This window comes from Dermacentor andersoni, chromosome 9 (assembly GCF_023375885.2).
Source record: "Dermacentor andersoni chromosome 9, qqDerAnde1_hic_scaffold, whole genome shotgun sequence".
Classification (NCBI taxonomy): Eukaryota; Metazoa; Arthropoda; class Arachnida; order Ixodida; family Ixodidae; genus Dermacentor; species Dermacentor andersoni.
This window is the reverse complement of record NC_092822.1, coordinates 70371203-70384679: the sequence shown is the minus strand read 5'-3', so window position 1 is coordinate 70384679 and position 13477 is coordinate 70371203. Positions and strand designations below refer to the sequence as shown.

Below are 13477 nucleotides of genomic sequence, written 5' to 3'. Positions count from 1 at the left end.
AATCTTATAAGTTACTGCACTACATTCAAAAGTAAGCAAGAGATCAACATGACAAGTTGCTATAGCTGTTCGGCATAAAATCGTCAAACTATGCAAAAGTACTGCAAAATGTTTAACATCTTCCTTTTTCGCGCGAAAAATTCGAAAAAGAAAGTAAGACAGGGAGAGGCGAAAGGAAAGGAAAGACGAGCGCTACACTGTTTCTTGTTAGCTTGACATCATCTTGTACCCAGTTGACTCGTGCATAAAATTCAACATGTGAAAGTTTGGTCTTCACTTTTTTTATGAATTAACAAACATATTCTGCAAAAATAACTAACAGAAAGAAACTTTCCGAGGTGTAATCTGTCCAAGATGATTCTTAGTGTCACGCTTTGGTATCACTTTATGTGTTATTGCAATTCTTACCTTCGTTGGAGCTGTTGAAGTAGACAGCTTGGTGTGTTTTCTTCCGCTTCACGTAGCAAGGAACACTCAAACAAAAAGGCGCAACCAGAACTTGTTTTACGTCAGCCGTAATATGAGCAACTATTAAAAGATAGCAATTTTTGCCACATCACAGAGTGCACTAAATAGCCCTTAATGTTGCTTGTGAACTAGTGCTCTGCTTTAAAGTGATTTGCAGTATTTGCCATAATGTATCAGACAGGTATGCCTTTGTAGGGACGTGAGTTCGCGTGGAGGAGAGAGATAGACGAGTCGACAGCGTGAATCCCAACTGGTTTTATTTTTCTTTTGCTTCAGCCTCCCCCTTCCCTGGGGCTTCTCACCCTTCCCTCTCCTCACCATCAGTGGAGAGGGAAGAGGGCGAGGAGGAACCGGTTCGGAGGTGCGTGCGCTCTTTCCTGCACGTTGTGGCCCTCTCGCAATCGCTACACTTTCATTCTGGAAGTGGCGCCTCATTGAAAAGGCTTGCTGAAATTATTTTCTTTAAAGGCCTCCAGGCTGGCTTTCTTTAGTTATCTCACAATAACAGGGACAGCGTCAACAACATATTAGGAGAACAGATATATTGTTTTTAGTAAACAGTATGTATTTCTTTATTATGGTTGCAAAGCATCAATGTTTACCTTTAATTTCTGATAATTTTGTCTGCCCTTTTTTTTAAATTGCCCTCGTGATGACATCATATGGAAAGTAAAGGGCTCGCACTCAGGCTGCACCTTCATCACTTTCGACAGGGCTACATATTGTGGACACCAGTTCCATTCATAGGCCTTAGAAGTAAAACTTAAATAGCATTTCTTGTTAGAGACATTTATTTGTTGCTGCCAACAGTCTCTGAATGGCGGACGAAGCACCAGTGGCTTTGAATCTGGACACGGAAAACGAAAAACTGGAAAAACCCGTTCGCACCTACATACCCTATACTTAGTCACGAATTCGTGACTGATTTTGTCGTCTTAGAACCTACAGTGAGAAACAGATGAAACAACAATGCTAACAACAATGCCAGAAACAGGTAGCACTGTTCCAGTCGTCCTCTGCATTTTTTTGTCTTCGCAATTGCAGCCGCGCTGTAGGCTTCAAGCGCAAGTAGCCATCTAGCCCATACGCGCCCCTGCATGTCGGCAGGTAGCAAATGTTCTGGAGTGATAACTGAGACCTATATACGTAAGGTCCTCCAGCATGAGCCGTGTTGCTGGTAATCCCCGTGACGCGGAATAGAAGCCATTGTAATCGACTGACGCTTGCATGCTTATACCGAACGAGCGATGTGGTTACTATTTAGCTTTTGAGCGTTGCCAGCGCAAGCTCGGCTCTTCCCTGACGCGTCCTTTAGTACAGGCTCATGCGGACGGGCACGTGACGCTCGTAGATGCTCGAGGTGTACCGCGAGGACAGGTTCCGCGGGGACCTGATGGTCAGCACGCCGGTGGGGCTGAGCAGGGCGCGCACGGTGAGGGGGTCGACGCCGTCAGGCAGCGGCACCTTGCGGTCGAACTCGCGAGTGATGTTGCCGTCGGTGCGCTTGGCCGTGATGAAGACCATGCCGTTGCGCGTCTTCACCGACAGGTCGTCCGGCTTGAACTGCAGTCCGATGTCGAAAGACACCTGCAGGGCGAGGAGAAGGACGCGTGTTTCAGACAGACGCGCTGTTAGGCGACATGCGAAACATAAGAAACCAGGTAACGGTTCCGACTAAAGGAGTTTTGCAGGCTGCAATACTGCTTGCATCTGCGAGGGCACAGTCGTCGAGGCGCACGCGGGTCCCCCAGCCGCCTCAATATCGTGACCCAAGCTTTGTCGGATATGCGTATTGAAGAATCAAGCGCCTGCTGTCTCGTCACACTTCTGGATGAAGTTGCCCTGAAGCATTGTCTTTCTTTTTTTCTTTTTTGTCTTGTATTGCATTCAGTCGACAATAACGACTCTGATGCGCATTTGTTATTACTTGATTGTCAATGACGACTACAGGCGACCGCACTCTGCGTTATCGCCAACGTTCACACGACACTGAATGAATCTGCACTTTTGTAGCGCCCCCTTTGAAAGCTGAGAACTTGGGTTAGTTTTTTACAAGTGCACGTGAGGGTTTGAGTGAGTCTGTGCTCAAGGTATACAAGCGAAAAGACTACGGCAACTCGTCACAATAGTGGTCTGACGCCATCTGGACGCGCCAAAACCACTCGTTGCGGTTAGCATTTCATGGCTTGCATTAAGAAAGACTGACGTCCTCCTAAGCGACCGACTTCAAAGGCGGCGTGGCGTCCGCGTCGCGCACCTTGAACTCCTCGAGGTCCTTGGTCCGGGAAGGCCTGGAGACGTCGCGGGCGAAGAACGGGTCGGCATCCATGCCGTCCAGGCTGACGTCGCGGATGACGCGCCTCGGCGTGGTGGTGGTCGTCGTTGTTGTGGTGACGATGCCGCCACCTGGCGTGACTCGGTGGCGCACCGTGGTGAATTCGGAGCCACCCGAGCGCGCCTTAGGGAAGTCGAAGAAGTCGCCGTCATCGTCGATCAGTTGACGGCGCACGGTGGTCACCGTGCGTGTGGGGATGGTGCGCACCCGGTACGATGACGTCATCTCTCCTCTGGTCGTCGGCTCGGCTTACACTGCGCAAAGGAAAGCGGGCAACACTTGTCATTTTTCCGCTGGCAACAAACGTACTCGAAAGGGCAGTGAGTCCTCGTTTTAACAGAATCGGTTTATTCAAAACATTTGCATTATTCGAATTTTACTGCGGTCCCAACCGCAGCGGATGCTTTTCAGACCGGTTATTTCGAAGTTATGTGGAGCCAGACTCCGCTTAGTAAGAATTGAAATAGCGAAAAATTCGCGCGGAACCACTCGGTACAGCACGCACGATAGTACTTTGCATTTATTTATATTAACTTTGACAGTTCGACGTGGCGGGTGCGCCTTCGGACTATCTGTGTCGCGGGATGACAACCGGCCCACGGGTCATCAGAAGAATTTCGGCACTGTCGTTTCTCAACTGAGCGCAGTTTTGTTTTAGTATACATTTTGAGAGCTCCCGTGCAGCTGGACTTTGTTATAAAGATGATCTGCTTTACACGGTTAGATAAGCACTAAGGAACCCGCCTCGATGGCTAAGCGGCTACAGTGTGGCGCCGCTAAGCACGAAGTCGCGCAATCAAATGTCGGCCGCGGCGGCCGCATTTTGATTGGGGCGAAATGCAAAAACGCCCGTGTCCAGCGCATTGGTTGCACGTTAAGGAGTCCCTGGTGACCAGAATGAATCGCGAGTCGCCCACTACGGCCTGTCCCGTAATCAAATCATGGTTTTGCCTCGTAAACACGCAGAAGTCATTCATTCACATGGCCGAATTCCCTAACGTCATGAGCTGTACTTCTCCATTCCATTGACGCCAATTCTTTCTCAAGGACCACCGGCTATCTCCGCTATAGACATCCCAGCTGCGTACGTAGTATTCATGTGAACCGTATTTTTCTAAAAAAAAGCAGAAACAACGGAAGATTACAAAGAAAATGTAGAACAAGGTGTTGGGTGTTCCTCTTTGTCCGATAGGAGCAGTCAATTAACGAAGACATGCTCCGCGTAGCCATGCAGCCTGCCTGCTACACGCGACGTATACTTAGCTAGCCCGTGAAAATCTGGTCGATTGCGGAGTCCGTAGTCGCAACGGCAGAACAATAGCGCTATGCTAAAACAATGTGACAGGCGCCGCTGCCGTATATATTCACAGGCAAGCTAAGCCTCGCAAGGAGCTTTCGCGGAGCAGCTGAGATGGCTCTTTGGCTGAAGCGGAAGCGGTGCACTAAGGCTGTCTAATTCGACTTGGTGACAGAATTCCGACTTGGTGACAGAATTCGGCCGTTACCTAGGTCACATAATGTCGAGTCACATGCGTCATTCGGGCGACGGACGACGTACCCGTAATTCTGGCATTTCTCTTCTTTGGAGAGTTCCTCCGCGTGAACGGTAAAGATGGGAGGGTGTCAGCGTCACCTTCGGGAGCAATGACAACTTGGACTGCAGTAGCAAACGCTTTTAAATAGATTTAGGCGCTATGTGCGGGCATGGTGCGGAGGCAAGCCCTGGCACACCGCCTCGAATGAAAGCTCGTCGGGCTTTGCCAAGATGAAGTGCATTGCGTGGAAACAAAAGATGCGCTTGGAAGAACGACGCCTGACAGCGTTTTCATTAGGCCCTTGTAATGAGATAACAAAAACAATTAGGAGGCGTCACCGCACCTGGCACAGAGATGCCTTTTCTGTTTGAATAACCCTGCGAGCGCTTCAAGCAGCCGCCAAGACGCTAAATTTACGGCGTGATGAAAACGGTGCCCTGGTAGCATAGCTTCTCACCGCCGCGCAGCCGGGGCTGTTTTTGAACGCGGGAAACGCAGGTTTAACCGCTGGTTTCAACTACTTGCCAGAGAAATAATGCGACAGAAAATATTTGGCGTCAACATTTTAATCAAGGTGACCATGCAGTTTCTTTCAAAAGGGATTTCAGCTCACGGGTAACGGCCCACTGCAGTGACGTTAGCAGTGAGCTACGTTAGCGGATCGCTGCAGTGAAAGTATAACGGCAGCCGCATGCTAAAAGTTTAAAGTAATAAACTGAAAGAGGTCATTTGATTATCTTTTTTTCAGCCAACGGATATTGATTACACCGAAGACTGCATGCCTGCTTGGGTCGACTATGCGGCCTTGACAAGAGCAGTTTGAAACGGCCTTGAAACGAGCGACAAAACGACAGCAATAGACACACCTAGAAAATTGCCAATGATGATAATATGCGATCCGCAACCTGTTTGCCTATATGTGTGTCTCTATGTCTGTTCTTCCAGAAAAAGAATTGTTCAGAGTGTCGTAGAAGGCCAATAGGAGTTTTCTTTTTCTGAGGAGTTTATATGTATGTTTTTATTGGAAGGATGTGGAATTACGCCATTGCATTTTCGCCGTCTAATTTCCATACTCTTCCCACAAACCGCTGGCTGGGGTAGGAGAATAGGCCAACAGTCTTCTCAACGAAATTTTTCTGTACACTGCAGGCATATATTAACATATTGTTAAAGTAACTAATATTACAACTCTGCAAAAAAGAAAGGCATGGGGGGTGTACAGGAGCGTTAATAGAGTAAATAGATTTTGTGAATTTATTTTGCCAAAGATGACGCTGCATAGGCAGCGTCCACAAACATCACCTTGCCCACCTCCTGTGAATTATTTATTTATTTATTTATATATTTACCACGCAGGTACGACTTAACGCTGCTGGGGACATTTACGCTCAGAGATTCGTCTCACTTTATACCGTGCGCGGTAGCACATTCGGGAATCGAACCCCAAGTAAAATAAAGTTACCTCCCCCACCTCGACCAGCATCACGGAAATGGAATCTTCTCCATGCGGACTGCGTAGGAAACGAAACGCCGCGCCTTTTAGTTTCGAGATGAAATGCGTATAGTACCAAGAATACGTTTCGTCGTTGTTGTTGCAGTTGTTCTTTTTTTCTTCTTCTGTTTGGCAACTTTCTCGTAACGGGACAAAGCTGTACTGATGTACATTCTGATGAGGCGTTCCCTAACACTTACAGAATAAACTTCGGTACTGTAAACCCGTTTCCTTGAAACACACTCGTCCCTTATGCTGGATAAGATCACACAAACAAACAGCGTGCTCCCGAGCCGATTTGCCCAAGCGCTGCAAGCGTCCAATCTGTCGAGTATAGTTGAAGCATGTTCTGTGTGCAGTTCCTGATCAAGTACTATGTATTAAAATGATACCATCGTATTGAGCCCAAACGCTTTATATTTTTACGCGTCCGGAGCCTTCTTAATGCTCACATTATTGTTCAATTGTTTTTCGTTATTGAAATGCAAGTTAACGCCGTGTGTGTCCTATGTGTATCTTTCTGTAGCCGCATGTTTTTGTTGTTTTTATTTGTGTGTGTGTGTTTTTTTTTTTTTTTTCGCTATATGACTGGCCTTCAGTTTCTGCTAGCCGTTTGTAACCAGTCTGACGTCGCCCCCGCGACACCGTTTAATATTCGACGCATGACAATAAACCTTGTTCAGGTCATCCCACAGTGAACTGCGTTCGCGTGGTGCCATGTGGGGTAAATGCGTAAGTCGACAAACGGCAGGCACCCAGACGAGTGCCTGCCGTTTACCGCATCGGCACCGTGGGAGTACGAAAGAGAGAGAGAGAGAGAGAACAAGGCGCTGCATCTTTCTCGACGTTCCTCAGCACACGAGTACCCATATCCACAAGGATCTGCGTTTTTGTATCTCTACGCAAGTAATAAGGCGGTCTATGCGACAATCGTCGAGCTGCAGCCCTTTCGGAGAGAGCTACGCTCCACCGTAAACACACGGCCTTCGTCGTTTACAATTTCGTTTACAGGACGACGCGTTGTCGGAGGGCACGTAAACACAGAGACCGCGCCTTCCTCAAAGCACATGTGTGTCTTGTGTCTCATCTGCGGCCTCAGTGGCCTGAGAAGAGACGCGCATACACGTTGTGACATTTGGTAACCGCCGGGGTGCTCGCAAGTTGGTTGCTCACGCGTTTTTATTTCTAATAATAATACTAACAATAATAATAATAATAATAATAATAATAATGAAACAAGGAAGCAGAAAAAGAAATTCGCCCCAACTCCCCATCTTTTTTTATCAGAAAACATTGCGCTAGGCCAGACGTGTTTGCCTATATGTGCGTTTCTATGTCGGTTCTTCCACAAAACAAAATTGTTCTGACAGTCGTGGAAGGCCAATAGGAGTTTTATTTTTCTGCGCAGTTTATATGAATGCCGTTTTCGCCTGGGCGCATTCTTCACAAGTGAAGCAGGTTGTTTCTTCGCGGTGACAATGTCTTTGAAAGTCAGACAAATCAGCTGCAATACATAAAAAAAAAAGATGTTATTAGGGTGTTTTTCTTTTCACGTTTGTGGGCACGTGCTGTAGGCATAATGGCTCCAATATTAAGCCACGTCTCGCAGTTAAGTTTAGTGAGAGCACTTGGGGAACGTCGCGGAGCATATTAATTTTTTTTCCTTTACATTTCACTACAAGACGCGGTGACAGAGGTTTATGAAATGGTGTGCTTTACATTACCGCACAACAAACATAGGACGAAACGAATTGCTTTTGTTAAGCTTTAAAAAAGAATGTGCGAGAAACTGCGAAGCAAACTACTGTCCCTCCACCTCGAAATGAAAAGTCGAATAACGTTTACTTGTAAAAAACGGAACACAAAACAAGGCGAACCATAAACCAAGTTTCTTGTATCCTGCTTTCATTTTCGTTACTATATGTATGTAGCTCCGCCCACCCCCCTCGACACTGTAATGCGCCTTAGGTGCTGGGGGCAATATGAATAAATAAGTAAGTAAATGTCTACCTGGCATAGTTTTCTCTGTGGCTCTGGAACATACTGCTGGATGAGTATTCAATCTGCACATTGTTTATTACGCCTACTTTTTCGTATGGGCCATCACACATTATTATTCAGCATCGAAGTGTCAGCGCACTAAATTGGTATACAGAGTTCCCAGCTCAGCTGAAATAAAAAAAAAAAGAAAGAGATAAAAGGAAAAATAAAGAAAACAAAAGGAAAAAAAAAATAAACCTGGTGCTAGTGATTGCTAGGCTGCAGGCATCGCAACGAGACCAGGGGCCATCACAGCTGAACAATAAACAAGGCGTTCTTGTTTGAATTACGCAGCGTGATGCACCATCTTGCCAAATTTCCTTGAGGTATTACTGCTGACCGATGCTCACATGGCGCAGGAGGAAAGCAAAAGGGTGATGTCGCCTTTGGCGGGGCTCGCGTTCAGAAGAAATGTCTACTGCTTCGAAATTTCGTGTTTCTTTTTTTTTCTCTCGACGTATCTCTTCTCTACTACCTCTTTTATTGAGCAGCGTTTTTTAGCACACATTTAGAACTTTGTCTTAGCGCTCCTAGCCAACATTGTTGCTTTTGCGCGATTAGCCCGCTAATAAACTTTCAAGACTCATATGGCGGACTTATTGACTGCAGCTTCTAGGGGGCTCATAGTTCTAGTGTGAAAGAAAATAGAAAGAATCACCGCCCAAGCACTCCGTGCAGATGGCTAACCAGCGAAGCTGAAACGTGGGACCCAGGTATTTATCACTGGGCTAATCCAGACGGTTCAATAAACGACCGCTTGATATGCTGCCGTATCCTCGGTACGCCGGTGCTGCATGCGCTCGTGGTGCACTAGCCTGTCCTTGTGCCCGGGCTGCAACATCGGCACGGCGTACACGAGCTCGTTCCCGGTTCTTCTAGCGGTGTTGCTTATCGAGAGGTGCCTGCTCCTCAGAAGCACGTATGACGCGTGGCCTATCCATTTGGGAGCGCGCTCGGCTGCGGCGGAATGCAACGACGTCACTACTGGAACAGCCGACTGCGCCCCTCTCTCTCTCTCTTTTTTTTGTCGCCCATGCGCATGGGGTCGGGCTGGAGGAGTTTTCGGCGTACATGAGACAAACGGCCGGACGGACGGACGAATCGGCTAGCCATATACAACGTCGCTGTAAAAGAAACGCACGCCTAAGTTCTATCATGCATGGTTCGTGCTGCCCAAACAAACAAGTAAAAAGAAACTTATCAGGGGGGTTCAACTTAAGCAAAGCAAGCAAAACCCGAGGTATGAGCGACGCCTCAGCGGAGGGTCCATTCTTTGGCCACCTGGGTTTATTTAACTTGAAATCAGTTTGCGCGCGAGCGTTTTTGACCCTTGCATGCTCCCATCGTAATGCAGCCGGAATTCGAAACGCGAACGCGTGATTACGTAGCAGCCGTATATGCTACATGTACTAATCACTCTACCCCCGCACGGTGGACGTACCTTGGGACTAACTGAATAACGCAGGAACGATATGATTCTAGCGCATATACAGGGTGTCCCGAGTATCATGCACCAGGATATTAAAATATGCAAATGCCACGTAGCTGGACTGCACTAAGGTAATGTTGTCTGTCGTCGCTCGGAGATATTCAGATTACTTTTTCCATTCGGCCTAATCACATAGTTAGTCTTAATTATTTTTCAGCATCTCCACTATTATAAGTAGATTAAAAGTGACCGGGAGAAAATTGTAGAGCAGCACGAAAGACTCCTGATGCAGCTTTCTGTTGCTCGATGCGTGCTAGAAATAGTGTTTTTCTGAGCGCCCGCGAATACAGCCAAAATTGCCACCAGACTGGCCGCACCAGGCACTCCGTCGCGGCATCCCGTGCCGGCAGCGGTATCTACGCTACGTAACAGACCGCAGCTACATGTAACTGTAGTGCCTATGCGCGGCGTTTGCTCCCTGCACGACCGGGCTTGAGTGCGTGCTCGAACTCGTATGCCCCAGTCTGGCCGCGCTGCGTGGTGCGGGCTCCCGGCGTGGTCCTGCACCAGCTTGACCGACAGATAGTAGCCGCATGCGACTTGCGCATCTTGAATCGCTGTCAATAGCTCAATACGTAGCGAAGTCTGCCAAAGCGTGTAACCATACCCAGCTTGCACGAACATTTACTAAAGTAAATAATAACCAATTTATGCACGCTTTCTTAAAGGTTCCATAGACAACGCTCAGTCCGCGCAAGAACGCATTCTTAATTTCATTGATATTTTCGTTATTAAATGTTCATGCAAGCCGCCCCAGGAGCGGCTAGCAATGAGCGCGAGCTGGAAAGCGTGCGTGTGGCCTCACCTTAAGTCTCGCGTGGTTCGAGTCTAGTTGCGTGTTGAACAGAAGTCGAAATTGGCGAGACCCCACGGCTACGACACCGATAAGCCGAGTGGCGAAAGTTTAATTCCAACGCGGGCGGCCGCGGTCGACAGTGAGCAGACTGTAGTCGGGTTCTTCCGGAAGTACGTAATTATTATCGAAATTCGAAAGCAGATTCTCTCTTACTTCAGCCTGTTCGTTAACCTACGTCGATAAATATACACAGCGACAGTAGGAAGAAGCGCACTGATCCAAACGCCCCTCTTGATTGACGTCAGCTATGGGACGGTAATTCAGTGGCGTATAGGAATTTGCTATATTACGAAATAACGCGTCCAAAAAAGAGTGGGAAGCAGGCTTCTGTTGAAAAGAGAGCGTTCGAGAAAAAAGGTGACTTCGCGCTCCGTTTGCAAGCTCAACGCACCAAGTACGGCGGCAAAACTTGACTAAGATGTTCACAGCAGCGTATGCTACCCGCGGACTGTGTGTCAGAGTGCTTGGTTCAAGACCTCTTTAATTCACTCTCTGAAGGAGAGCCGTGACTGCTGATGTCTGCTCACAGCTAAATGACATTATTCTGTTAGTGTAAATGATAGGCATAATTGGAAAATAAAAGCTCGTTGTTTCGAGCTACAATATTAGCTGTGGCTAAGTGATATCCCGGTGACCCTTATAATTTGCCCTCGGTGTTCAGGGTTCATCCTGAAACCAGGGACACAAATACAGATATCTAAAACAGTTGTTTTAAACACGCGATACTGCGTGACGTCAGGCAAATGGGCGAACCTAAATGGCTCCATCGCGCATCTATACAAACTGTGCTCGAGTACGACAGCGTGCATGTAACTTTCTAATAAGTAGCATATCACCGACTTTTTTCTTCTTTAGTAGCATCAGTTGGTGCTTCTAATGAAGCGTCGCGGCCTTTGGGCCAAGGACAGGAAGCCTAAAGAATCCTCAAATTCCCGAGCAGATTAGGCAGCAATGATTCCTAGCACTTTTGTTTTACATTTACGTTGAACTATTACTAGTCGAGAAAAAAAACTAGGGGGTCACTGGCTGGTGTAAATACTAGTGTGTAACAATACTAGGACGCAAAAAAAGAAGACCTAGCAACCGACTTGCAGCGTGTATTGCACAGTCTACACATTCACTGCAGTCTAAAAAGCTTAACTCTACATGGGTTCCTTGAGAATGGTGATCGTCGCCCTTTCTGTGATACATGTGGAATTCTCCAAGCACTGGCTACATGGGAACTTGTGCCCCGCGTCTGTTCGGGGTGGCGTTAAGATTTTTCGTTGCGCATTCTACATTTGAACTGTATGCATCTGTAAACCGATGTCTGGTGAGTAAAGGCAGGCGCGGAAAGCACGCACACAAAAAGAACGAGAAGAACCAAACAGGCGCAATGTCTACATCCATTTATCTCTCTCTCTCTCTCCTTCCCCAGTGCTCGGCCGCTAGTCTTTTGTTGCACTAATGTACACAGGTTGCCCACGCGCAACGTCTCTTTTTTTTTTTTTTTCGACAGGACGCCACAAATTTTCTTCAAACTTTATGAAAGTACAGAGTAATTCATTCGTGTTTTGGCATTGATGTAAACCCCCTGAAGTATGTGCCATGTGGCAATTAATTCAAGGTACTACACTCCAACGTACGCACCTCTTCTGAGGTAACGGCGTACATCCTACGTACCGTGCAGCCTAAAACGCCCGCGACGTTCCGAACGCGTCGGATGCGCGGAGTGCGTAGCCGACGTCCTAAAGTCACTCGCGAACTTCCAAGACTCCGTTCAGTGGAAGGAGCTACAGAATTATTTCGGCTATGACTGGGGTTGTTTATCGTGCACCTAATAATGCGCCGGGTGTTCTCGCATTTGTGCCACAGATCGGAATGCGGCTGGACACCATGTCCGCGACCTCGCCAGCTCTGCAGCTGAGCGCCAAGTCCGCCCAGAACATGAAGACAGCTTTTTGCGCACATGACGAGGACAAAGAAGAGGCTGAGACACACGAACGCAGGCTTACAACTAGGTCTCAGCGACTTCTTTATCCTCGTCTTGTGCGCAAAAAGCTCCCGTGATGTCCTACCAACGTGCCCAAACCGTTACCTTAGTCCACCCAGAAGCAGCGTTTTCGCGCCGGTCTCTCAATTCACTGCGGCCGCAGCATATGGTAGTCGAACGTGCTACCTCATGCTCAGCGGTGGACCACCGTATACATCGACTGTGGCATCACGTCGGGCCCATCACTGCGGTATAACGTTGCCTTTTCGGCTCTGGGGATTCGAACCGACAACGCCTGTAGCTCCCGGGGAAGGACGCTCGGCAGCCTGCTCTGTAGGCACGTGCTCGCGGACGACGTACAGTGACAGCTCGCGCAGGTGCGCTAACCCGCTAACGAGTGCGAAGCGGCACAGCTGGTCACAGCGTGTACTCACGGGTTCTTCCGAAGCGGGTATCTCCTGTCGTTCGCGGAGAGAGTCGGATCCACGCACTGCCGGACGAGTTTACCAACGCGTGGCGACTGGCGGCTTAGGAAAAAAAAAGCCCGGGATGACGCGGTGGCGTTGCGGGTTGGGCCGGGGGGGTGGGAGAGGGGGGTTGGCAGTGGCGCACGCCGCTGGCGGCGTAAATATTCTTGACCCCTCGCCCAAGGCGCGGGCTCCAAATTTGGCCTCGCGCGCTGCCTTTTCGCGCGCCCGCGCGGGAGACGCGTCAGACGGATCCTCTCCTTTCCAACGTCGCCTCCACCATTTTCCTTTTTCTTTATTAATTTTTTTGTTTGCACTCTTTAGCTGTTATGTTTGTTTGCGTTCCTCCTACTCCCCTCTTGCTCATCGGGAGGGTTCGTCAAGAGACCGCCGGTGCTTCTTCGCCAAGAATTCGGAACACCCCCCCTCCTTCCCCCTCACGTCTTGTCGAGTGCACGAGACCACCGCTGTCCGCGCGACAGAAGGTCCCTGCTCGATGACGGTGCACATGTAAGCTTGTGCACGAAATGTGACATCGCAACACTCAGGTCGTGGGCTTTGAGCGGCCGAGCGGTGGCACGTGGCGTATAACGAGCTTGTTGGAGTATGACGTTCTGCAGAGGGAAAGAGAAAAAACAGGGAACAATGGCTATTGGTTGGGACTAGGTGGTAACGTATGCAGCAGGACTTATTCACGGTTTAATATGCCGCGCACAGGGGAGATTGGAAAAGGGACACGTAGAGAAAGCAGTGATATATATGAGAACCTCGCGCAACGGGCAGATGGCGCCAAGTAGTTGTCGAAGTCGATCCTTCTCGTCAT

At 48.5% G+C, this 13477-nt stretch overlaps 1 protein-coding gene across 1 annotated transcript; it reads right to left on the bottom strand.

The window, feature by feature from the left end:
- Positions 1 to 708: 708 nt before the first annotated feature.
- On the bottom strand, positions 709 to 12741 carry LOC126528234 (uncharacterized). Its single transcript, XM_050176120.3, has 3 exons — positions 12622 to 12741; positions 2726 to 3057; positions 709 to 2055 (listed from the first exon to the last, which is right to left on the bottom strand). The coding sequence occupies exons 2-3, from the start codon at positions 3026 to 3028 to the stop codon at positions 1780 to 1782; spliced, it is 579 nt and encodes a 192-aa protein (XP_050032077.1). The 5' UTR covers positions 3029 to 3057; positions 12622 to 12741; the 3' UTR covers positions 709 to 1779.
- Positions 12742 to 13477: the final 736 nt, after the last annotated feature.

Excerpts from the sequence above, each read along its gene's own strand:
- LOC126528234 (XM_050176120.3), bottom strand. The coding sequence starts at position 3,028 with ATGACGTCATCGTACCGGGTGCGCACCATCCCCACACGCACGGTGACC. Across the intron at positions 2,056-2,725 it reads AGGACCTCGAGGAGTTCAAG|GTGTCTTTCGACATCGGACT; the intron begins GTGCGCGACGCG and ends CTCGCCCTGCAG.